Source organism: Populus nigra, chromosome 8 (genome assembly GCF_951802175.1).
Source record: "Populus nigra chromosome 8, ddPopNigr1.1, whole genome shotgun sequence".
NCBI lineage: Eukaryota > Viridiplantae > Streptophyta > Magnoliopsida > Malpighiales > Salicaceae > Populus > Populus nigra.
Window position 1 is genome coordinate 2987342 of NC_084859.1, and position 26389 is coordinate 3013730.

General features: G+C 31.2%; 2 protein-coding genes and 2 long non-coding RNA genes across 7 annotated transcripts; 3 read left to right on the forward strand and 1 right to left on the reverse strand.

The window, feature by feature from the left end:
• The first annotated feature begins 992 nt into the window (after window positions 1–992).
• Window positions 993–1662, forward strand: LOC133701743 (uncharacterized). The gene is made up of 2 exons (XR_009843614.1): window positions 993–1158; window positions 1297–1662. It is a non-coding gene; the product is annotated as an uncharacterized LOC133701743 (long non-coding RNA).
• Window positions 1663–5752: 4090 nt separating this feature from the next.
• On the forward strand, window positions 5753–9426 carry LOC133701745 (uncharacterized). Its single transcript, XR_009843615.1, has 3 exons — window positions 5753–6132; window positions 7448–7504; window positions 9315–9426. It is a non-coding gene; the product is annotated as an uncharacterized LOC133701745 (long non-coding RNA).
• Window positions 9427–15905: 6479 nt separating this feature from the next.
• On the forward strand, window positions 15906–21848 carry LOC133701739 (mediator of RNA polymerase II transcription subunit 15a-like). 4 transcript variants are annotated; one of them, XM_062125798.1, is made up of 8 exons: window positions 15906–16019; window positions 16984–17062; window positions 18079–18190; window positions 18569–18659; window positions 19414–19734; window positions 20309–20379; window positions 20726–20906; window positions 21061–21848. In XM_062125798.1, the coding sequence occupies exons 2-7, from the start codon at window positions 16998–17000 to the stop codon at window positions 20891–20893; spliced, it is 828 nt and encodes a 275-aa protein (XP_061981782.1). In that variant the 5' UTR covers window positions 15906–16019; window positions 16984–16997; the 3' UTR covers window positions 20894–20906; window positions 21061–21848. The 4 variants fall into 4 exon arrangements, with proteins under 4 accessions (XP_061981782.1, XP_061981781.1, XP_061981785.1 ...); XM_062125797.1 differs by lacking the exon at window positions 21061–21848 and having other exon boundaries at window positions 20726–21054; XM_062125801.1 differs by lacking the exon at window positions 21061–21848 and having other exon boundaries at window positions 20656–20868.
• Window positions 21024–25462, reverse strand: LOC133701735 (cuscuta receptor 1-like). Its single transcript, XM_062125786.1, has 7 exons — window positions 25073–25462; window positions 24816–24968; window positions 24535–24687; window positions 24030–24188; window positions 23766–23852; window positions 23506–23655; window positions 21024–23413 (listed from the first exon to the last, which is right to left on the reverse strand). The coding sequence occupies exons 1-7, from the start codon at window positions 25431–25433 to the stop codon at window positions 21168–21170; spliced, it is 3309 nt and encodes a 1102-aa protein (XP_061981770.1). The 5' UTR covers window positions 25434–25462; the 3' UTR covers window positions 21024–21167.
• Window positions 25463–26389: the final 927 nt, after the last annotated feature.

Consider the following 26389-nt stretch of genomic DNA (forward strand, 5'->3'; position numbering starts at 1 on the left):
GTTGATTCATCAGCCCCAAACTTTATTATTTCTTCAATTACACCCTAACTTTCATTAATTAAACTAATTCAAAGCTTATTTAAGTCTCCAAACTAATCAATTCTTCTAATATCTGACCAAATTAACTTTTAAATTTATAATCACATCTTTATTGGTCCTTAAATTCCCAATTTGTGTTATCTTGATCCAATTCTCAAATTATTATTATTATTATTATTATTATTTATTTTTATTTATTTAAAAAAAATAAAAAAATTAGGTTGTAACACATGATATATCGTTGGTTTAAAGGAACCGATTGATTTACACATATCGGATTAAAAATCGAGAGGAATCATGGTTATTTTATAAAACTGCCAAAAACTTTCAAGACCAAAGTTATTCCATAGATGTTGTATTCATGCGTGTTTGAAATCTGAATCACAGTGTTTATTCTTACTGGAATATAAAGGCTTTTTACCTGTTCCGGAAATTCTGTGAGCAATCTTCCTTTGCCAATATATATATATATATATATATATATATATATATATATATATATATATATATACTGGGATATAAAGGATTGTCTAGCAATGGAGCTGACGATTCATTCTAAACGAATGATGTGAAGGGCTGTCCAAATACTCATTCTCGATCGGTACTCTACTTTTTTAAAACATACTTGCATCACCCAAGCTTTTTCTGAACAAATAAAAAGGAACCTGGCTTGCACGGTAGCGCGGAACCACAAATCTGGCCATTTTGTGTGTTGATTTCCTTGCATTATTTTGTTTTCTTTTTCTTAAAAAAGCTGGGAAAGGTTTATTGGAAATCCAAAGGATGAGAGAAATTGTTGTAGATCAGAGTCCTTATGAGGTTGAAGCAATTAGCATGTGGCCATTTTGTGTTCCAACTTCTGGTGTTGTGTTTGTTCATTACTTTAATGCTTTTTCTATTTTGATTTAGAAAACAAGAAAAATATTAAAATTTGGGTCCACGTGAATTACTTGGATATAATTGATTCTTCTTTCTCTCTTGGTTGTTGAATTTTGCAGCGGTGTCAGCACTTCAGGTCATTCAGCAGTCTACTAGCTTGGATCTCGGGTGGGAGGATAGCTCACCGATAATATGGGAACCTATTGATTTTCTTAGAGAGCTTTCAGACATTAATTTGAGGTTAATTAGTTCTCCTTTGGGTGACTTATTGGATCTTAAAACACTGTAAACTTAACTCTGACTTTTCCTGTTGTTTTCATTTGATTTCACTTTTTCTTTTTTTTACTTCATTTCTCATTCCATTGCAATTTGCTTTAGGGATTTGCACAACACATCACTTGCTGGAGAGATACAGAACTGGGAAAGCCTTCAACATCTCGAGAAACTGTATGCACGCATCACTTGCTGGCAACAATTTTCAACTGAAGACAAAGTCCTGAGTAGCTTATGTTGTTCCCAGTAATGATATGGGAAAAAGGAGGTCTAACTTCCATAATTTTGGTTAATATGCTGCCCTATTAGATGGTAGACTAACCAATCCTGCTGGTGAACCTGTTATTAAGAGTGTTAGGACTAAAGAAGAAGGGAGAAACAATGGGGAGGCTCTTCTTTCTCCTCTACAAATTTTAGCTACTGTTTCCAGTGAAAAAGCCAGAGGTAGCATCCAGCTTTCCTATGCAAAAATCGGTTGATTCTTCAGCATTCATGAGATGTCATGTGATGCCGACAAATTCTGCAAGTCGCAGTGGAGCTGTAGGCTTGGTATGTTTATATTTCATATATTCTTGCTCTTATAAGCTCTAGATATTACCTTGTGAAACAAGTGAATCATATGTCAACGTTTATCTCTGTAGGAGTGTAATTTGCAATTCAATTGGCTCTAAAACTGCCCTTTTTTTTTTCAAGTTTCTTGGAGAAATTTTATCCTGCAAACATCTTAGAAATTAATCCTCTGCAAAGTAAGATAGGGATGCAGATATTCTCCATCCATTGCGCAGATATAAAATTCAATTTAAAAAAAAAAATTATATTTAGGTCTATTTTTTTGATGTTAGGTTTCCTGTTTGTTGTTCAATGATCTCTCATGTTTTAGATATAACTGAGGAAAAATTGACTACAGTAATGATTGATATCTGCAACCGTTCCCTGCTTATTGAATCCCAGTTCCCTGCTTATTTATCTGCAACCTTGACAATAAAAATCATGCTATAAAAAAAACATGAGTGGTATTAAACTTAAAGTTTGTATGGGATATCATTATCAATTAACATTAATAACATTTTTGAAATTAAATAAAAGAAAATTTTAAACAATGTCAAGATAAAATATTTTTATGTTTATTTATTATTAAGCTTTTCTCTTTACTTTTTAGTTAGTATTAACAACTATTTTGTGTTTTACAATTTTAATATTTTTTTAACAAATTTTTATCATATATTTTGATAAAATATGATTTAAATTTTACTTATTTTATAGAAAAGATCTTATTATTTTTGTATGTTGGGAGACATTTTTTTTCATTTTTATTCTAATGTTATCCTATCCGTGTTTTTTATTATCATTTTATTAAATAAAATATTTGTTCTAAGATACAATGTTATTAAATATATGATTTGTATTTCGAGATCAGATATTTAAAGTCATATATATATCTCTCAATTTTTTTTATTTAGTCTTTGATTAAATATCATTTATTTTTTACTTGACTTTCACATAAAATTATAATATATTTTTTTAATATGTGCAACCTTGCATAATATTTTTTTTCTTTGATTTTATTTAATTATTTTCATGTGTGTCTGCTTTTATTATTGTTTGATTAAATAAATAGTTTATTCTTAAAAACAAAGTTATAAGACAACTTAGTACATGATCCATGTTTCGAGATCAAATTTCTTGATTTAAATCTATTTCTTTATTTTTTTAAGTTTAATCTATGGTTTTTTTACTAGGAATTTTTTTATGATAAAAAAATATTAAAAAAACTTGTATGTTTATTTTATTACTTAAAAATAAAATTAGTCAACTCACAGCAAAGCGCAGGTCAAATAGTTAGTGTGTGTATATAATGTATTTTATTGTACTAGTTTTTTGGGCAACGTGTATTATTAAAATTTTATTTAATATTTTTTTTATGAATTGCTTTAATAATTTGAAAGTAAGAAATTATGTATATGTGTTTGTGAATTTATTATATGGACTTCGAGAAATAAGCTTTAAAAATTTTGTTTAATTTTCTTATCAGCATTGTTAAAAATTAAAACACAATTATTTATATTATATTATCATAATTTTTATCCTTTTTTTCAAAACTAAAAAAAAAAAGAGAGCGACATTTTTGCTTGCCACAAACATAAATAAATAATTTTTTTTCAATTAGAAAAATATAGCTTGTCGTTTTAAAAAAATAAAGTTAGTTTGGTAACATGATAAAAATAAGAAATCATTGGATTTTCTTTTAATCACATATAATTATCAATATATAAAATTAAAAACTCTTGAAAAAAACTACAAAAAAAAAAGAAAAATTGGATTTTTTTAATATCTATATTTTAATATTATAAAATTAAAATGTTTTCCCCTACAAAAATAACTATTATATTATAAAATTTTTTATTTACTTTTGTTTAAAAGATTTTTTTATTTAGATAAAATCTGTATTACTCAAACACATAAAGTGTACATGTGAATAAAATTTTATTCAAAAGTTATATTTTTATGAATTATTTTATTTTAAAGAGTTTATTTTTATTAAATGTGGGAATAATATTAAAGATATAGGCATGGATAAAAATTTTATGTTATCTTTCAATTAAGAAATCCTTTTATATATTAGTAAAATCTATCAAAAAGTATAAATATTTTTATCTAAAGTAGTCAAGATAATGTACGATAAGAACCAAGCTACCTTTATAAAAAAAAAACAATGAGGACTAATTCAATAATTTTCTAAATTTTTAATTTTAATTATATGTGAAGTGAATAGAAATTAAGAATACAGGCATGAAGATAAATTTTATGAATCATTATGTTTAAGGGGGCTTTTTAATACGAGTAACAATTAAAAAAATAAAAAAAATACTATATTTCATAATCTTTCTTTTTAATTATCAATTTTTATTATTTATATTTAGCAATTTCTAAATTCGAAAAATCTTTAAAAAATTCAAGGAAATAGAAATTGATATAGCATTGGATCTCATATACTAATATTTATATTTTATTATTAAAATATCTTCTCCTGCTACATTTACTATTATATTAAGATATTTATGAATTACTTCAGATAAAGTCTACATATAATAACAGAAATACATAGTTATATGATGTGACTTCTAACATTATTATATTGGCATTATAGTTTCTATAGATCCTTCTATTTTAGAGAGTTTTTTTTTTTAACATATGTTAAACACATATTAAAGATATAGATACGAATAAAATCTTTATATTTATTTTTTTCCTAAATATCAAATAATTTCATATAAAAAAGTTAAAGATAACATAACACAATAACCTAGAGTCTCCTGTAAAAAAATTATAATTTAATAATTTATTTATTTTTATTATTTTTAAATTTTAATTATATGGGGATGAATAAAAAGTAGAAGTACATGAATATTTTGCTTAAAGGAGTCTTCTTTTAATTTTAGTAATAATTATAAAATGATTTCAAAGATAACATAAAAATAATAATCAAGGATCTGATTTAATAATTTGATAAAATTTTATTATTTTAGCTTTTAATTATTTAAGCATTTTTAGAGTTTTGATAATCAAAATAAAATGCTCATGAAATAATGTATAAATTTAGGGTGATTTAAAAAGTTTATTTATATTATTTATATTTTTATATGATGTATTGAAAACCTTTTAAAGAACTCTTTAAAAGATTAAAACAAAATTCATCCAGGGCAGCCAAACCCAAGATAAATAATTTTTTTATTAGTTTGTGTGAAAACCCTGGAAATGTATAATTTAAATATGTAGATGTGTAAACCCTCATGTAAACGTAAGATTGAAAGTGGTAATATTTCAATGAGTGATGGAATTAGAAATAATAGATAAATAATGATATATAATGGAAGAGATGACCTCTATAAAATGAATTTTGGTTTAGAATTCATAAGGACAGAGAAACTGATGGATAAAATAATTTTGTTTTGATGGATAAGATAATGAGAAAAATAACATAATATTTTTAGGAAACAAGTGAGGTAATAAAGAATGCATTATAATAAAGGATAGTACAATGAAAAAGGGTAGGGCTAAAGGTGCAAGCACCGATTAAAAATCAGTGATGTTATTTTGAAACGGTAATAAGCCCGATAAATAAATAAAGGTGGAAATCCTAAAATTAATACATTTCAAAATAATAAAATGACCGTACAGGTTTAGAAGGATAATTGATATGATTTTTGTTTGTGAAGATTGAACAAGAAAAATCTAGATTGTTTATGAAAAGTCATGAACTAAACAAGTTTATATTAGGAAGCAGAATTCTAAATCTAATCGTAGGATCGGGATGAAATTTTGCATGAAGTCTATTAATATGTTTTCCTACCTTGGTTAAATATCTCATCCCAATCGGAGTTTGGTAAAGACTAACGATTTAGACAGAAATAAACCAGATAGTTTACATGAAAAATAAAATAAAATACATAAAGGCATGAATGAGGGACAAAATTATAATTATGGAAAAAGATGCCTATAAAACTGCAAAGGCCACCAGTTAAAAAAAAGAAAAAGAAAAAGAAAATAAAATAGAGAAAAGCGGATAGAGAGAGCTGCAGATTTTGGAGTAAAACCAATAATACTCCGGTGGCTATATCTCTGTAATAAACCGTTGGATCATGCTAAGTTTTGGATATGTTGTTCGTATTACACTTATCTACTAACTGACCAGAGGGATTGGAAGGAACACAATCCATTTGACATCAATCATCATCGGCAATTTCCTGAAAAACAAAAAGGAAATGCACCTGCAGGGCAATTTCTTCGCCGGCCGATTGCACTCTCTTCCACCGTTGGATCATGCTCATTCTTGGTTATGTGGTGCACCTAGATGTTGCCTTCATTCCGAACGGTGGAGATCGGAAACTCATTCTCCGACAAGGTTTCGTGCATGTTGAAAAGTAGCTCGTCCATTTTCAGGTAAGCTCGGTGTTATGCAGATCTAGGAAGATCTAACCGTTGGATCGTTATGATTTTGATATATAGTATGCAAAACTATATGATATGTAGTCTGACCATGGGGTTTAAAGAAATAATCAGAATTTGATGAGTTATTGCCTTTTGAATCTGTTGCTAGTTTTGGCAAAATGTAGCAAGCTTGATTAAATACATGTTTTGATGAAATTAGAATTATATGGGTGTAGGTTTTATGAAATATGTAATGGTAAAATATATTATTGTTATTAATATTATTATAGATTAATTGTGTATTCTTTATACGAGGGGAAGTATGATTATTGTGTAAGAATAGTAAGGAACATTGCTATATGAACATGTTGATTGAATACAAAGCTAACTTGTTGATTATGTGGATATAAATGGGGTGGAACCATGAAGAAATTGAAATGAAAGAAATATGGAAAATAAAACATATTTAAAGCTAGCCATAAGTATTTTTGGCAAATTGATTAGTTAATGAAGATTGTCATGGATTCCAACTAGTAGGGTGAAATTGTTGTTGTGATAATGATCTAAGAATATTAATTGTTAAGGTTTGCCGCATATGTTTAATCGCACGAGGAGAGAGCGAAAGAAAATGAACAGTTCATCATTTTGTTGTATTAATAATAATAATAATAATAATAATAATAATAATAATAGGAGAAATCCCAAAAGGAATGAGTTTCCTTATTTTTGGTCTAATCTTTGCTATATTGTAAAGGTAGGGAAATTGTTTGAATGTTTTGCTGTAGAATTGGTTTGAATTTGTGATTTAATGATGCCAAATGACCTTGGATGATGTTGTTTTTGCAATGAAAATAAGTTGGAAGTTGAAAAGGATTTCCAAGGAATGAAAATCCTCGTTGTCCAAAATTTTAGCTATAAAGGAGGAGCTATTGTGATTGTTGATTTTAAGCCTTAAAACAAAATAATTTAGAGTTGGTTTCTTCATAAAAGTTGTATTTCTATGTTTTAGCCTTTCATAGAGATAAATCACGCTCAAAACTGAGTTTTACAGCTTTAGTTAGGATTAAGACACTAGATAGTGTTCTGGGGTGGTTACGCTAAATTGATTGGAATCAGACAATTTTTAATCTTTGCTTGGAATTTGTTGTTGAGTGATGGTTTTGATAACAAAATTATAAGAATGAATATAAACATGAAAATGAGGAAGAGTATGAGATCTTAAAGAAAATTCCTTGTGATTGGTTTGAGAATACTAGTTGAATGAGAATTAAATGAAGATGTGATGTTGGTTGTATTGTTGATAAAAATTGAATCCCTGGTGGTACAGGGGAAGCTGTGGGGATTGGACAATTGCATGGAGTGGCAGCACGTGCACCTATTCTAGGTAGGTGATTCATCACCTTATTTTGTAATTATTAGTTTTTCTTAAATATTTGTGTTGTGTGTTTAATTGATGTTAAAAGAATGAAACAAATGAATAAGTTGAGTGATTATTACAAATGAGAATTATTGGTAACTTAAGAGAAATTACCGAAATTATTTGGCTAACAAAAGAGGTTAGCCGAGCGCTGGGTAATTCGTATGGAATTATCGGATTGATTGGCTAACAAAAGAGGTTAGCCGGATGTTGGGTAATTCGTTTGGAATTACCGGATTGATTGTAGCAATCAAGATGGGTTAGCCAGATTTCTTGGGTAATTAAGAGAATTACCGGGTTTATTGGTTAACAAGGAAGTTAACTGGATATGGGGTAATTCGTATGGAATTACCGGATTGATTGTGGTAACCAAGATGGGTTAGCCAGATTTCTTGGGTAATTAAAAGAATTACCGGGTTTATTTCTTAACAAGGAAGTTAACTGGATATGGGGTAATTCGTATGGAATTACCGGATTAATTGGCTAACAAAAGAGGTTAGCCGGATATTGGGTAATTTGTATGGAATTACCTGATTAATTGGCTAACAAAAGAGGTTAGTCGGATGCTAGGTAATTCATATAGAATTACCGAGTTGACTTTGGCAACCAAGATGGGGTTGCCAGATTTCTTGGGTAATTAAAAAAATTACCGGGTTTATTGGCTAACAAGGAAGTTAACTGGATATGGGGTAATTCGTATGGAATTATAGGATTGATTGACTAACAAAAGAAGTTAGCTGGAGGTTGAGTAATTCGTATGGAATTACCAGATGTACTGGTAACCAAGGAAGGTTAACCAAATGTGTGGGTAATTATATGAAATTACCAGAATTATTGGCAATTGAGATGAGTTAGCCGGATAGTTAAGTTTTGAAAAGGTTATGTGAATTAATTGATTGAAGTTAGAAGTAGTAAATTCTAAATCTTATGAGTAAAATAATTAATATATGACTAAGATATTGAGTAAATTAATTAATGTGGTTATTGGGTAGACACAATGATTTGGAGAGTGGAGGGGAATTGATAGATAATTGATTACCATAGTGTTAGTGGCTAAGGATACATTACAGTGATACTTAACACCATAATGATGGTGGCTAAGGGCATAAATTGATACTTGGCACTGTGACGAGGGTGACCAGGGTTATATGAAGGATGCTTAGTGACCGTAGTGTCGATATCTAAGATTTTGTGTAAATGATACTTGGCAACCGTGGTTACAATGCATATGATGTTAATAAGAAAAATGAAAGGGATTCGGTACGAATGGAAGAATCAAATGGCATGGATTAGCTATCCAGGATTGGATTGCTAATGGTATCGATGAAGTTTCATCGGTACCGGTATTTTTTTAAAATTGATTAGTCTAGCCCAATATTAGAAGACTAATGATACTAATGAGATTTATTAGTTTCGGCGATTACCTTCTAGCAACAGATTTAGAAAAGGGAAAATATTGATTAATTAATCCAAAAGAATGAGATAAGCTAATGATACCAAGAGAGGAATATCTTGGTATCAAGTGAGAATTGGTTTATAAAGAGATGGTGTTCGCAAACTGTTGAGTTGTGTTGAGATTTCCAAGATGGAATTATTCTTGGCAAATGAGATAGGATATTAGATGGATATTGGTAATAGATGGAAAATATATGTTGTAAAAGAGGTTTATGCCTAATTTTATATATAAAAAGAAATTCCGTAGAGATTATTGTCTGCCATTGTTATTGCTTGTTACTATCTTTTATATTTATGTGTACATGTTAATTTCTATTTTCAGGTTCATCAGGGTCGCGTCAAGGGTAATACTAGTTTAGTTATCTTTTGCTTTTAACCATGTAAATTAATTGTAAATTAAAAGACTTATCTCCTAAAACTTGAGATGTAATATTAATCCGTAAATTTGAACGCATGTCTTTAATCTAATGGATGAAACTCTTAGTACCTTTTTGACCATCCATGTTTATAGTTGAAATTGAATCTTTTATTTGAACTACATTATATGATGTTATTGAATAAGATGTGTTGTGTTGATGAGAATGAGTTGGATTGAGACCCAGGATGAGTGGGTCGTGATTTTGAGTTATGAGATGTGAGATATTAGAAGTGTAAACAGGGTATATGTCGATAACTTGGAACCTACCAGTATAGGAGAGACTTTGTCGAAATTTTGGTAAAAATTTTGGTGGAGCCTGTATATCAAAAAAAAAATTACCAGAAAATTTTCAATATATTGTGAAAAAGAATGTAGAAAAATCGGGGTTGTTACAGTTTGAATGATTACAAGAAAAATATCTTTAAACACAACCTTTTGTGTCTGTACAACCTTACCTAATGAGATAGCGAACCATGTTATGTCTCCTAATGCAATAAAACTATTGTTATCCTAACTAGAACTTCTAGTTGCTAACAGTTCACACAAGAACTCTTCTTAGAAGTCTATAGGCTCTCCAACTCTTCAGAGACCAATTCTCCTCGAGAATTTCCTACATCCTTCTCGTGTGTCAAGAGCATGTGTTGAGAAACTCTGTGTAAATTGTCAATACATCTGACGATCTTTAAACTATTGTTATCCTAACTAGAACTTCTAGTTGCTAACAATTCACACAAGAACTCCTCTTAGAAATTTATAAGCTCTCCAACTCTCCAGAGACCAATTCTCCTCGAGAATTACCTACATCCTTCTTGTGTGTCAAGAGTATGTGTTGAGAAACTCTGCGTAAACTCCTTAGCTGGTTGACACACTTGCTTCAATGTAATTGATGCTTTTATGTTATGAAACTCTCATATGAAGCACACAACCCACTCATTTCTTCAAACTTAACTTTTCTTATATACATGTCTTATGTGATAAAGATAAAGATAATCTTTATGTTTTCTAGTATGTAACGTTGGTAACAAATTGCTAATGTGTTTTACAAAAACATTAATAAAGTTATCTTCATATAATTTTTTCTACTCTATGTGAAATTATCTCTTAAATCATCTAAACTAATCAAATATTACAAACAAGATAATATTAACTAATCTTGATAAACTTTTATCTTAGCTAAATTATTTTTTTACTAATCATAAATTATTTTTCACTAATTTAAACCAGCAAAATGACAATTACATGAATAAATTGTCATATGTTGGAAAAAGGGATTAGATTACATGTTAGGGATTATATTAACGTGTTAGCATCTTGCCTAATTAGAGATAGAATTGAATATACATATTAGTATTTTTGTATTGTGGTTTAAAAATATAAATATTTTCCTTACATGGAATTAAGTGTTTTTAATTTTATCATGTAAAATTTATACATTTTTTAAAAAATTAATACAATATATAGTTAAACATCTATAAATTAATATCATTGGGACCATGAAATATATTAATTAATCAAGATATTATTTATTAAAAAAATTTATGCATTAATCAATAAAAAAATTTATCAAGGTATTTTTTTTTCAAAAACATTGAACTTAATACATGCATCATGTATTCTTATTATACAAATATTAATTAATCATCAAATTATGAATTATTATTATTCTGTATGTTTATTTAAATAAAACAAGTTTATGAATGTAATCAATTTTATTAAATAAAAGTCATGCATGTATCTATTTTTGCAACAAACTAAAATTACATTGAATGCACACTTAATTAACATACTTATTGAATATTAAGTCAACCAAAAAATCTATGAAAAGAATATACAATAAAATTCAACATGGAAAATTCAAAGTGAGACACTGAACACTGAGATAGCATTAAACTTTTTATCTTTCTGAAACCACAAAGTGCTCTTTCCATATAACTAACATTAAACTTCCTTAACCATCTAGTAGGTGGTTCAGTAGTAACAGCTTAAGATCAAGGGGTTTACTCTTCATGTGGTCTTAGGTTCGAGTCATGTGATTGTTAATATTGATGGCTATTAAAGGCTTACCTGGTCGTTTAATTCAGGACCCGTGACGATTAGTCGAGGTGCGTACAAACTAGCCTGAACACTCCATGTGAATAAAAAAAAACTCGGACACCCCACGTGAATAATAATAATAAAAAAGACATTAAACTTCCCTAGAATTACAAAATGCCATTTCTACATTGAGACACTGAACAGTGAAATAGCTTTTTGTTTTGGCTGTTTTGTTGATGATAAACTGGTCCCTTCATTAGTTTTTTGTTAGTAAAATGTTGAGCTGTCAGCAGTATTTCCTTAGATTGTTCCACTAACTTGACGGTAAAATGTGATTAAAGAATCAATTAATTATTTAAAAAACTTGAGGGATTAATTTGTTTGTTTCACAAAATACAGAAACTGGTTAAATAAAATTTTACTCAAATTTTTATCATCATATGCGTTAGTGTTTACTTGTAAATATTTGGAAGGAACTAGTTTATGTTTTGCGCAACACAAAAAAAATCATCTAGGCTTAAGAAACTAGCTAGATATAGTGGATTAATTTTAAATTCTTCTTATTTGACTCTTTATTTATATCAAATTTAAAATTAACCAATGTAAAAGTTATTCTAACATGATCTAGTCAACGTGATGGGTCCAAACTAAAATTTCAAGATGATATTTTTTTTTAACATTGATATGATGACATATTAAGTTGACTTTGGTTTCGTGGCTTAACTCTTCAAACTCACGACCCGAATAATGGACTCCACTTGGTTTAACAACTTTAATTTTTGTTTTTTAATTATTTTTTACTTAATGATATGATAACAAAAATAGATGCTCGTAAAATTGAGCTCCAATCAAATATCAAGACATTTGTTTGAGTGGAATAATATCATAAAAATCAAACTGAAACAAGACTAATTCAAAATCAACCAAAAGTTAAAAGATGAAATAAAAAAAAAAGCTAAAAAGGATTCAATTGAAAGAAAGAAAAAAATGGAAGGTAGAGTTTAAAAACGAAGGAACAATATGACATTGTTATTAAATCTAATCCCGTTGACAACCTTAAAACCTCTCGACTTAACTTCTTACCTAGCATATGTTTAAAATTAATTTGCAAGGGAGTTGTCCGTACAAGACCTAGTTGGTTTGACGTGTGCAAATTAAGGCAACTCAAATGACCGATAAAAACATGGTTTGAATTTTAAAAAAGAAAATCAAGATGACATCTTTTTTTTTTAACATTGAGATGATGATATACTAGATCAACTCGAACTTCGCGATTTAACTCGTTAAATACACAACCTAGATCATGAACTCCACTGGGTTGTAGGAGGGAAAACCCTAACTTTTTTAGTATAATAAATAATTTTTTAATTAAATTAAAATCTTTATCTCATATAATTAGACCCAAAAAAGTTAAATAAAAAAGGGAAGAAAATGTCTTAAGACCAATTTGTAAAAAAACTGAAAGGAAACAAAATGAAAAAAACACCAAATCAAGAAGCCAAAAAAAAAAATATAAGGACCACTTTAAAAAAACCAAAAAACATATATATAAAGAGAAGCATAACTTTTTAGTATAATAGTTTCTTTCTAATTAAATTGAAAACTTTATGTCATATAATGAGGCCAAAAAAAGAATTAAAAAAAATAAGGACTAATTTGTAGAAAAAACAAGAAAAAGAAAACCAAATAAAAAAGAAAGAAAATTTTTTCAAAAATAAAGTGTTTCAGTATTCATATAAAAATAAAATACCATTATAGTATCCAACTAGACAAGTGGTCCACACTACCGGCTATCCTAATTTTTTTAACACAAAAAAGGTTTCGGCATTATCAAATGTAAAAAAAAAAATTTAAAAAACAATTATATGCATGCAAGAGAAGAGAGATTTGGTTTGAGAATGCATTCTAAAAATCTAAACATGAACTAAAACAAAGTGGAATTATATATATATATAAAAATTTAAAAGAGATCAATGATTCAAGTCGTTCAAGATATATTTATCTTTTGCCCTTCTCTATACAAAAGAATTGACTTGCTAACGAGGTAAAGTTATCTTTTTCAAGTGATCTAAAGGTTATTTGTAAATTGATTGGGGATAATTTAATAGGTTTACTTCCTTTTCAAGATATACTTTTTAGTCTTTTCCATGTTTTTGTGTATTGTAAAATGACAAAGTTAACCTTAGAATAAAAAAAATCTATAGCTGGCTTGGGATAACGTTTTCATCCTTGCAATATAGCTTCTTCTTTTTTGTAATATTTAGATGCTCTTAAAAGCTATTTAGTAATTTAAAGTATAAAAATATTAATAAATTAATAAAAAAGCTGACATGTGCATAGCACGTGTCAACACGTGATACTCCACCACGTTATTCAGTAGGCGTGTGATAGTCCAACATGTAATGTGAAGGTATAGATAGTGTGGCGTGTGTTGTCATATTCGCGGTGGTTTTGGCGGCGACAAAGTTTTTGTCTCCTTCTTATTTTCTCTCTCTCTTGGGCTTTATAATATCTATGTTGAGCCTTTAAAAATTTAATTATATCATTTGGATTATATTTATATAATGCAATTTTTTTCCATGTTTTTTTTCATATCAACACAACAACGAAGAAAAATACCGTGCAACATAAAATTTATTTCCCCGTAGAATCAATGCAATAAGTACACAGATAACAGACGACAAGGAATTTAACATAGTCATGGAATTTAACAGAAGATATACACTCTTTACTTTTTCCTATTAAAATTAAACTATTTTTTTAATCTATGTCAACATATAATCACTTTGTTCTTGATAGATTATCTATTCTATTTATAACCGGATCATCATACATGTACATAGAATAAATAAATTGTTTTAAATAATTCATAAAATTGTCGTTCCTTTTAACTATAATGATCAAGTTTCCACATAATATAAAACACGCATATAAATCAATCATCAAAATAAAAATTAAATTGAGATAATAATTAATTCTTTAGTTTTAAAACAATTTATTATCTACTCTTAGCACAACCAAAAATAAATATCACACCAGAATTTATATGATATTTTCTATAAAAGTTTTGATAAAAAAAATATAATAGAAAAGAGTTTATAAAAACAAAAACAATGTCTCAGATAGAATAATTTTTTCATTAATGAGTTGGCCCGCCACAGACTAAGAGGACAACTTCAAAGAAGCCATCCCAGCCGATGCAGGTGATTTCCCGTCGGCTGACATCTCCTCGCACGCCTAGCACCCTGCCTCAATCTGAACATGCACCAAACAAAGTTGATGAAAAGACGCTAGAGAGCCTCAGTAGCCGAGATGAAAGCTTGGGAACACCCACCGCGCAAGAAGAAACGCGAAAAACAGAGAGGGAGAGCGGTAAAGACTGTGAAGCCACAGGATTCACACATAGTGTCCAATAAACAATGTGTTTGGATCCGTTTATTTATTAAAAAGTAATTTTTTTTTAAATTAAATTTCAGGAAAGTAAATTATTTTCTGATATTTGATAGTATAATAGAAAATAAGTTGGAAAATACTTTCCAGTATTTGGTTATGTCATAGAAAATGAGCTGGAAAATAACTTATTAATGTTTTATTTTTCTCAAGTTTATTAAAATAATGAGGAACAAATCTTACAAATTAAAAAGTTGAATAAGAATGAAATTGAAAAAAAAATAATTTCATAAATTATCTCAAATAAAATAAATAATAATCAAAATAATAGAGATCAAATCTAAAAAATAAAAAAAATAAAAGATGAATAAATTAAAATAATAATAATTAATATTTCATAAATTATTTCAAATAAAATAAGTAACAATTAAAAGAATAAGGATCAAATTTGATAGATAAAAAATTTCGATAAAAAAATGATAAGAAAAAAGCAAATAATAATTATAAAAATAAGGACCAAAGTTAATATAAAAATTAAATTTTAAGAGATGAAATTGAAAAATAAATATTCAAAACAAAATTATATAGCAATCAAAAGTTTGAGGACCAAATTTGATATAATCAGCAAATAATATGATATTTCTAAATTTTTCACAACTTTCAAAAAGTGTTTTCTGCCCAAATTTTTCAGGAAAACACTTTCCTGAAAACTAAGCCAAATTTTTCTTTGACCGGAAAGTGTTTTCCGTTGACCAACTTTTTTAATAGAAAATAAACACATGAAAATTTAGAAAATAGTTTTTCGGAAACAAACATGGCCTTAATACATTTCATTTATATATATATATATAATTTTTTTAGTTTTAGTTTTAGTTTGATGGTTATGAACAGTAAAGCAGCGCAAGAATACATTTCTTTTAGTTTGTTAGCATATCACTAATTTCAGTCTTAAAAAATTCACTAATTTCAGTCTTAAAAAATTTTAGATTCACCAAATACTTATACAATCATTTTAAAACTTAAAGAATTAAATTTTAAAGTTTATAGAATTATTAAGTATACGCAAGCTAACAATATTCATATTTAAAAAAAAAAAGTCATGTCAAGCTCTCTTTCCCTCCTTCGCTCTAGGAAACCGCCGCCTCCGCCGCCACCTCAACCAAGAAGGCTTCAAATCTCCACCAGGTGCTTCCTTTTCTATCATGTTTTTTATTTTTAAAATTTATGTCTTTGTTTTCATTTATTTAACTGAAATTATTATCCAGAGAGATAAATTCGATTTTAATAAGTAAATTAAAAAGATATATAATCGGATCGATGAATTCGCTGCTCGTGAACGCAACTCGAAAAAAGGCGCAATCAGCCGATTCTACTGTGGGTGGAGCATTTAGTCTGGTCAGGGTTATTGTGTTGTCTGTTCAAAGAAAGATGTGCCTGTAAATTTGTTAAGTTGATTCTTATCTCTTTAGAGTTGATGATAACATGAAATATTCATTGTTAATGCTCGTTGTTTTCTTCGTCTTTTTCCAAGACTAAAACATCCTAGACAATCTCTTTGGGATGGTTTAGTGTTTCTGGCCTCTTCATCATCTATTTGTGCTGTGGTATTTAGTCTGCTGATATTCATTGGGGATTGAAAAGCCTCGTTTTATGACTTTGTTTTGTCTTTTTCTTTTTTCTTTTTTCTTTTGGGGATGTGGTATTTTCCTCTTTCTTTTTACACTATTTGCTCCCTACAATATTTATTCTTTCAGAGAAGTAAATATATGCATAAATAACAAGAACAGGAGGTGAAGGGGAGTGGGTTTGACAGTAAGTATTTGCTTAGAAGGGAATGCTTCTTTAGTTTAGAAGCACCATGAAGATTCTTTGCTTTGTATGGCCGAATACCCAGGATCCTAGCATCTTGGCCTGAATGGTTGTGTATATTTGTTATGCATCCATATTTGGCTGAACTCTTTAATAAAGTACATGATATTAGACGGAAGTTCTTTTTAAATCTATTCAAGTCCGAATAAACTGATATTCCATTTTTCATGTTCTTGATGTGCTTTTGCTCTTCTTGTCGTTCCTGACTTTCTTTTTAGGGTCTATTCTAACATGCAATATGATTTTTTTTTCTTTCTTTTTGGTTGGCCCACTGTCCCAGGCGGAGAACCTGTCATGGACACGGGTGATTGGAGAATTCAATTGCGGCCTGACTCACGGAAAAGAATAGAAGACAAAATGTATGTGCAAGTGCTGCAAAATAGTAAATTTTTTATTTACATGAAAGAAAAGGAGAATGACAAAGGGTTAATTAAAATCAGCAGGATTGCCATGAGGCAACCTCAAGTATCACACACCTCTTTTTTTTTTTCCATCTTTTCATGTGTTTCTCACGAGAAGCAAACTTGAGGGAACATAATGTGCTGGGAAGTAATTTTTGTTGGAATTTCTTGTGTCATCTCTTCTTTTGATGATGACCTCTTGGATGGCTGCATGAAGCTTGTTCTGCTTTTAATTTCAAGGTTAATCTATTGCTATGAGCATACGTGTTTCAATTTAAAACTCGAGTTGCAACTGAACTTAAATGAATGGTGTTGGATTTGGGCCTTCTATTTGTTTTAACTTCTACAGGGTTGAAATGATAGTGATCTTAAAGTTGAAAAGCAGCAGACAAAAATCAATTAGCCACAATGGTGCATGGTTTCCTAGATTCTCAGCATAAAGTTGAATGTTTTGTTGACCTCTCTACATCCAAAATCAGATAGACAGCTACTGCTGGCTCTTGCATTGGTCAATGAATACTGTAGAGTATATATTGTAGTGTGAGATAAGGTTAAGTCGTTGCATTTTCATATATTGAAAGGATTTCTCTTCTTTTCTTTGTCAATTACAGCACATGCATAGAAGTTACTAAGAGTAAATGCTATTGTAATGTTTTCACAGAGACTCCCCTGCTTTGCAACTAAGTCACTAATATATGAAGCTCGTAGCTAGAATTTTAAAACGAAGGGTGGCCAAGTAAACTCCTATAATCTGTACCTCTGGAATAATACAGGGAAAGGATGTCTATGTATTTTGATGTCTTATAATACCCAACTCTAGCTTATCTCATTATTTGTGTTTTACTTTTTGCTAATGATTCCACACATTTCTGATATTGGTGTGGTTTATGAATTCAGGGTTCTTGCTCGCTGCTGCTAACTTCTCTATACTTGCCTGGTCATTAAAAATGAAACGTAATGATTTGCATGTGCAGAATGGAGACATTAAAGAGGCATCTTTTGTTTTCTGGTCAGGAGGGATTACAAGAACTTAAGAAATTTGCCATACGTTTTGAGGAAAAGATTCATACTACCGCCACCAATCAGGTATTTGCCTAATGCGAGGTTCAATAATTATGATATTCTCTTGACATGAATATACACATGCATTTATGCATGTACAAATGTGTGTGTAGTGTGCTTACACTTCCTCACCGTTCATTCTGTATGCAAGGCTGATTGGGAGTTCGCATCTTTTTTGTTAATTCTCTTGACAAGTGTTTTATTTAGAGTGACCAAGTTCAAGTACAAGGGAAGTGTGCAAAAAGAAAATAGCAATTCAATACATAAATAATTAATAAAAAGAGAGGAAACAGAAGTATATCCTCACAAAAGATGAAATGATAGAGCATATATCCATTTTCCTCCTCTTGTAACATGGATTGCTCTGAGATCTAATGTTTTGTTATTAATATCTGATTTCAGTATGATTATCTGCGTAAAATATCTCTGGAGATGCTTTCAATGGAGATCAGGTCTCAAAACACCATGCCCACTGCCCCCATGGATCCAGCAGGTTATAATGCAGCCGAACATTAAATTTCTAAACATCTTACCTTTTGTTTTTCTTCTCGCATTGTTATCAAACTGTTTTACATTTTATTGCTGCATATTGCTATGTATATTGCCTTGCTGGAAAAATCTCATGATCACCTCCACGATGCTAATTCTGTAATGCATGTGAAGTTTTTCATCCTTAACTTGTTAAGGAACAAGGACTGTGATGCATGGCTATTTTATATTTTATGATTGAGATGGTAGATTTTAAAGATTTTCCTGTTTAGGAGGTAAGACTTCACTTTCTTGGTTTTCTTCCGAGAGAAAGTATTTGATCCTTTTTTTCATATATAATAATGCTACTGAGCATTGAATTTCTAGACATCTTACCTTTTTTTTTGTTTGTCGCATTGTTATCAAACTCTTTTGCATTTTATGGCAGCATATTGCTATGTGTATGGCATGCTTTAATCAAAAAGTTGAGTAATTGATGAATGTTAGGCAAGAATATTACAGATTGTTTTTATTTTCTGCCTCCTCCTTTTCTTTCCCCCACCCTGAAAATTGTCATGTTATTTTTGTTTTCAGCCGCCTCTTCTTCCCCCATCCTCGAAAATTGTCAGAGGACACTTTTATGCTTTGAATCAAATCCATCCCAATTCTTTCGCTCATAACTTTATGTGTGAACTGCCGATGTTTCATTTGTCTTCCTTGTTCAGTGCCTTCTTTTTTTCTGTGACATAGTTTTCTCTTTTGCCTTTTATCTTGAACAGCATCCCATAGTATGCCCCCTGAAGTTCAGAATCAAGGGCTGTTTCTCCCTATCCTATTGTCCACTGATCAGTCTCAAGCACGTCAGCAGTTGGTATCACATAACATGCAGAATTGCATGGCATGTAATGGAGTTCAGAGTTATGCTGGTTTACAAGCGGCACTGCCTCCTGTCTCTGGTGTAACCCAGACTATCCCCAACACTGTTGTCCAGAATCCTAACATGCAGAGTATCCCTGGTGTTTCACAGAACTCAGTGGGGAATTCAATGGGACAAGGGATTCCCTCCACTATGTTTGCCAATTCTCAGAGACAAATGCCAGGTAATGCTCTTTTTGGTAGCTTTATGTGCCACTGCTTCCCCTTATGGCATCAGAAATGCCACTGCTATTGGAACTATTGCAATCACACATGCATTTGTAACCACATGATGCCCTACAGTGCGGTGCACCAACTGTTCACCTCTCATAATGGTTCAAGTCAGCAATGCTCTTTTAGGTAGCTTTATGTGCCACTGCTGCCACTTGTGGCATTAGTAATGCCACTGCTATTGAAACCATTGCAACACACACTCATTTGTTGCCACATCATACCCTCCAGTGCATTGCACCAGCTGTTCACCCTCTCATTCTGCATTTATCTGATTCCTATATAGATGAAGTTCCTAATACAAAAAGGACTTGTATTCCTATATAGGAAAATACTAATAGTCCTATGTAGAATAGGAAAAACCTAATGAAGCTCGCTATACTTTGGGTAAATGGAAAATAAAACTGAGACTTGCAATATTTCATAATTTCAGCAAGTGTTAAAGTTACAGAAATACCCTTGTATATGGAAAACACACAAAAATTCAAGAATTCTAATATTTTGTTGTCCACATTGAAATTTTTGTAGCATCCCTAGATTCTACAGCACAGACTGGACATGCAAAAGGCATTGATTGGCAAGAGGAGTTCTATCAGAAGGTAATTTCTGTGATTTACTATTAGATGGAGTTCATGTATGCCATAGTCTTGCAAGATTTCAATGGAAAAAGGTCTCAAGAAAATAAGTGGGACTTATTCCATTGAATCGTGACCATATCCAGTATTGTTGACTTTTATAGAAAATGAGGTTGAAATTCTGAATGTCTCAAGTCATAGCTGCATGTTTGATAAGGACAATTTTTTTTTGTGCTTAGGAGAGTATTAAAACGGGAATAAGAATGGTTGTTGATAAGGACAATTTTTTTTTGTGCTTAGGAGACCAATATTTGCTGAGCAATTCTATAATAAAAAGTTGGTGACTGATGTTTTAAAAACTGGATTTAAGGAATGGCTTAGAGTGCATGGAGATCATGTTAAAAGTGAAGCTGTAGAGAAGGCAATCACTCAAATTATGATGGGTGAAGAAGCAGAGGAAATTAGTAGCAGAGCAAAGAAACGGCCAGGAAGGCTGTTGAAGAAGGTGGATCTTCTTGCTCCGATTTCAATGCTTTGATTGAATAACTGAGGTGGGGTCGCCCTTGAAACAAAGGCATGGAATATTTTGTTTATACTTTAGTAGTGGTTTTGTCAATTTATTCTCAGACAAGTCTTGAGAGTTGAAAGAGTAATCACAGCCGAGTCAATGACCAGTCCAAATTAGTTCCCTTCCTACTAGTTCAGGAATGACAAGTCCAGCTTATATATTTAGCCGAAATAACTAATCAAATAGAAAGGCTGAGCTTAGAGACAGTACACTATAAATTACCAATAGCTAGACAAAACAATCATCACAAACGAGGAACGGCCGTCTCCCCAGTAACAAATTCACCTTCTGAAGTTGGAGAACTTGCGAAAACTAGCCACCATAAAATATCTATGCAGTTTTCGATGAAGAACAACCACCTGTGTCGCCAATATGGATTGATGTAGAGAACTGCTGCAATTGTCATCACCACAACTGTGTAACATACACCAAAACTGATGTAGAAAAACTCCATATCTATAAAACCATCATCTCCTTGTTCATCATTAGGCACTGGCTGTGACGGCACTGCTTCCTCACTACAATTGTTTCGCAATGGAGGTCCACACAAGAAAGGATTTCCTTCGTAACAGTTTTCATCATCGAAGGTCCCAAACTGATATTTTCTCTCGGGTGTCCTACCTGACAAGTTATTATGCGCCACACTAAAAACTTCCAGTGTGATAATTTCAGTAAGTTGTGGAGGGATGACACCATTCAAGTTGTTGTAAGAAAGATCCAAACTCTCAATATGCTTTAGGTTTGAGAATGTTGCAGGGATAGATCCATTGAGATTGTTGTGTGATAAGTTTAATGACAATATCTTACTTAAGTTTCCAAATTCTGATGGGATTGCTCCTATGAAGTTGTTATTGGAGAGATCAATACCAGACATGTAGCTGAGAACTTTCCCCTTGTATCCATAATACATATTTTTAGTTGTAAATTCTGTCACTTCTTCTGTAAAGTTAAGGAAAACATATTTTCCCAAGTTGTACACACTATCCACTAGTGGTGGGCCCATTGTTTCATAATAAGCTTCTTCTGACGTTGATATAAAAACATATCCGACTCCCAATATCGCTTTCTGGTAACTTTCCTTGAAAGTAAGATTGCCTAAACAGGAGGGTAATGGACCAGAGAGCTGGTTGTGTGAAACATCCAAAATGCTTAATTGTTCTAACAAGCATAACTGAATAGGGAGCTCACCATCAAAGTGATTAGCCCTCAGAAGAAGAACACTCAATGATGAAAGATTGCCAATCCAATTTGGAATGGAGCCGGTGAAGCTGTTTTCTCGAAGATCCATTGTAACCAGGAAAGAGCTGTTATAAAATCCATTTGGTAATGGACCGCTCAATCTATTTTTGGATAGATGCACATGGGTTATTTGTGGTGGACTAAAACAAGATGGTATATATCCAGACAAGTTGTTCTCAGAAAGGTCCAAATATTCAAGCTGGTCAAACTTACAAAAGTCTCTTGGGATCGGACCCTTAAAATGGTTTCTGGACAAATCAATTACTCCAAGGTTCGAAAAATTAACGAAGCTCCTTGGAAGCATGCCTGAAAATTGATTGTTACTCAAATCTAATACATTCCATACTTTCCACCTATATAATGGAAAATCTGATATCTGACCCCAAAAGTTGTTACCACTTAGGTAAAGAAAATTCAGGCGAGAAGAATTGAACACCGAGGTCGATATTTGCCCACCCAAATTGTTGTTTGACAGCTTGAGAACCCATATTGTTGTTAGTGGTTGTAGTTGTACTGTAGACAATTGATTGTTGGATAAATCTAAAAATAAAAGAGAGCTAATATTTCCTAAACAAGAAGGAATACAACCTGTGAATCCATTCTTAGCCATCCTTAAGGTCCATAGATTTTGAAAGATTAAACAAATATCTTTTGAAATTTGACCGTTCATGTTATTGTTGGAAATATCTAATTCGGCCAAATTCAAATATGGGTGATCTTGCAACTGTAAAGTACCAACAAAGGAGTTGTCGCTCAGATATAGTTGCTCCAATCGTGTATTGTTCTTAAGCAACCACGAAGGAAACATTCCGGTGATGTTGTTGTGGGAGAGATCAAGGGTTATTAAGTCGTATTGGTAATAGAGAAAGTCAGGAATATCTACATTGAGTGCTTCTGATGTTGGCCTACTTGACAAGCGGAAAAAGACTAGTTGGAACTTTGGAATCAAATTATCAAAGGCAGCAGGTTCTGTTACTAGTCTGTTGTTCTCACTAGAAAAGAACTTGAGGCTTGAGTGGTTCAAGAAAGGCTTTATTGAAATGGGAACTTCAAAGAGGTTATTTGATAGTGAGAGGAATTCAAGGGATATGAGGTTGGTAAGAGGACCGGAGGCAATATTTCCAGTAAACTGGTTTTCAGAAACATCTAATAGTTGTAAAGATGACAAGTTCCCCAAACAATCTGGGAGTGAACCTCCTAAATTATTTCTAGAGAGATCTAACTGCTTCAGATTCTTCAATTCACACCAACCTGTACAATTTATCTTGAAACAGTCAAAATAGTGTTGGAAGAATCTTTTGTTGATGATGTAATTATAGGCGGATGGAGAGTTGTTAATTTACCTTGAGCAGGTAGGGTGCCATGGAGGTCACATTCACCAACAGACAAAACTTTAAGAGCAGGCAATGCTCCAATGTTCTGGAGAAAGTTTATTGGGAGAGAAGTATTATCTAGATGCAATTCTTCAAGGGTGCTTGAATTGAAGAAAGTCCCTGTGAAAAAGAAAGAAGAAGAGATATGATGAAAATAGTGGTGGTACAGAATAGCCATATTCCATTCAATATTATTAATTAAGAATTTAAGAAACTAATCTATGATTAACCTTGACTTAAATTAGTATCCTTGAGAGAAAGGGTCTTCAGGGATGGCAATGAACGCAATGACTGCAGGAAGTCCAGCTTCCTTGAACCTATGATGTGTAGAATTGAAAACAGGCAATCAAGTAAGTAGTGAAATTAAGTGTTATCTTGATCGAGTTCTTAAAGCTATGATAAAGAACTGATACTTTTGTAGTGAGATGATTTTTTGATAGAAACAACAAATTGCCCAAATAATAGAAGATGCCAAGAGATATTCACAACTTTACCATTGACAGCCGTCGATCCTAGCAACATATTGCCTGATAAATTTAAAGACTTGAGGGATGAAAGTCCACTCAGATGTGATAAAATGTTGTCGTTGAATATATTATAGCTCAGGTCCAGGTTCTCGAGTTTCCCCAAAAGTGATGATATGATCTCAAAACCTACAAGGAGTTGTTTATAAGAGTAAGTCATAATTATGAGCTCACGATATGCATAATAAATAGAAACTAAAGATAATTAGAATTGATGAGATGTTGTTCAATTGATATATGATTCTCAAATTATACATAAAAAGAATGATATATGAACGCATATTTAATTATATAATAGATTAAGAAATAATTTATGGATAAGATCAAGAAACAATTTATGGATAAGATCAAAGCTCCATAGATATTAATCTTCATAGATGAAATTAAAGCGCAATCAAACATGATGAAATGCTATCGTTGATTTTTAAATATATATAAAGTCCTCAATTTTCTTGATAAACAGAATGCAACTTACTATTGATAGATCCTGTCAGCTGATTGTTTGACAGATCCAAAGACTTGAGGGATGAAAATCCAGTTAGAGATGGAAAAACGGTATCGTTGTATTGATTCCCACTTAGATGAAGGTTCTCCAGCTTTTTCAACCTTGATGACAAGACTTTGAGACCTGCATGATGTTCCTCAAGAGCATATTGGAAGGAAATAATTAAATGCGTAGAAAGAAATGATATATATGAGAAGGAGAAAAGAAAAGGTTTCGGAGCTAAATAATTAAAAGGTTTCCATAGAAGCTACCTCCTGATCCAGCTGTCAACCCATTGAATGATAGATCCAAAAACTTGAGAGTGGAAAGGTTACCAGTGAAACATGACAAAATGCTTTTATCATTATTAAATCGGTTATGACTTAGGCCAAGTTCCCTCAGTTTTGATGATAGGACTTCGAAGCCTGGAAGAGAATCATCAAAGCAAGATAATTGACATTAAACACCAACCAACCAACCTTCATTTATTTTATTATTATAATTAAGTGCACAAACATTAAACACCAACCTTCATTCTCCAAGCAACCAACAATTCTATTCACTCCCAATTTAAGACTTTGCAATTCTTTAAAAGGCTGAAACAAAGATGCGTTGAGAACCCAATCGCCCAAGCGGAAATCCCTTGCGTCCCAAAAAGAGAGTCGGACCACTCGCCTTGTAGTGTTATCACACTCGATCCTATGCCACTCACAACAATTACTACTGTCCACCCAATCTCTCAAGGAAACGCCATCTGGGTCCATCAAAGCTTTGATCTCCAAGAGACCAATCCTCTCTTCCTCCAAACACCCATAACAACTACCAGACCATTCGCCAACGAAAGCCAATAATGCTAGCAACATCCAAGCCCCCACTCTTTTCATCATCATCTACGTAGAATATTGTTGTTTGTTATGTGTCTTTGGGCAACCATAGAGGTCCTATTTATACTACAATTTTGGCCATTTCCATGATTTTATCTGCATATCTTATGCAGGTTCTATGTTTTGAGATTTGAATATTATTTTATTTCTTTTTGGAATATTCTTGGATTCGAATATTATTTTATTTTACTGTTTAGCACTTAGTCTATTTGCATTTAATTATATTTTGGTTACTAATTATCCAATTTTAAAAAAAATAAAAAATAAAAATTGTTGCAGCACTTCAATTTTTTTATCGATATTCATGTTTAATTTCACGTAAGATCTTTTTGAATTTATAATTGTACTTTTCTCGTTATAATTTAGAATCATTTAGGACCTACTTGCATGGTGTCATCACTATCATATATATATATATATATATATATATATATATAATTAAATACATAAATTATCAATAATAATAAACTCGGAATAATTATAAATTTTATCCTTGTGGATTGTGTGGATACAGTATTAATTATATACAAAAACTTCAAATATATATCTAAAAGAATGCTAAAAGTGACATTCTCTTGGGTGATCACTAGGGGTGTTCATTTTCAGTTCGGTTCGGTTTTTATCAAAAAAAATAACCAAATCTAAAAAAAAAATTTGAAAAAAAAAACCGAAACCTGGTCAAACCGACCGGGTTCGGTTCGGTTCGGTTTTTTAAGGGAAAAAACCGGTTCAAACTGATTTGGCTCGGTTTTCTTGGTTTTGGCTCGGTTTTTTCCGGTTTTGGCTCGGTTTTTTCCGGTTTGGCTCTGTTTCGGCTCGGTTTTTCCGGTTTTTTGGTTATAAAACCGAAACCGAACCGAACCGACTGGTTTTTTTAAAATTTTAATCGGTTTAATCGGTTTTTTTTCACGGTTCGGTTTTTTCGGTTATTTTTTTTCCGGTTTTCTCGGTTTAATCGGTTT

Bases quoted from the DNA above. Each gene is read 5' to 3' on its own strand.
- LOC133701735 (XM_062125786.1), bottom strand. From the start codon at position 25,433: ATGATGATGAAAAGAGTGGGGGCTTGGATGTTGCTAGCATTATTGGCT. The intron at 24,969-25,072 runs GTTGGTGTTTAA...ATTCTCTTCCAG, and splicing joins TGGTTGCTTGGAGAATGAAG to GCTTCGAAGTCCTATCATCA. The intron at 23,853-24,029 runs GTAAAGTTGTGA...TACACATCATAG, and splicing joins AGGATCGACGGCTGTCAATG to GTTCAAGGAAGCTGGACTTC.
- LOC133701739 (XM_062125798.1), top strand. From the start codon at position 16,998: ATGGACACGGGTGATTGGAGAATTCAATTGCGGCCTGACTCACGGAAA. The intron at 18,191-18,568 runs GTATTTGCCTAA...ATCTGATTTCAG, and splicing joins ATACTACCGCCACCAATCAG to TATGATTATCTGCGTAAAAT. The intron at 19,735-20,308 runs GTAATGCTCTTT...AAATTTTTGTAG, and splicing joins TTCTCAGAGACAAATGCCAG to CATCCCTAGATTCTACAGCA.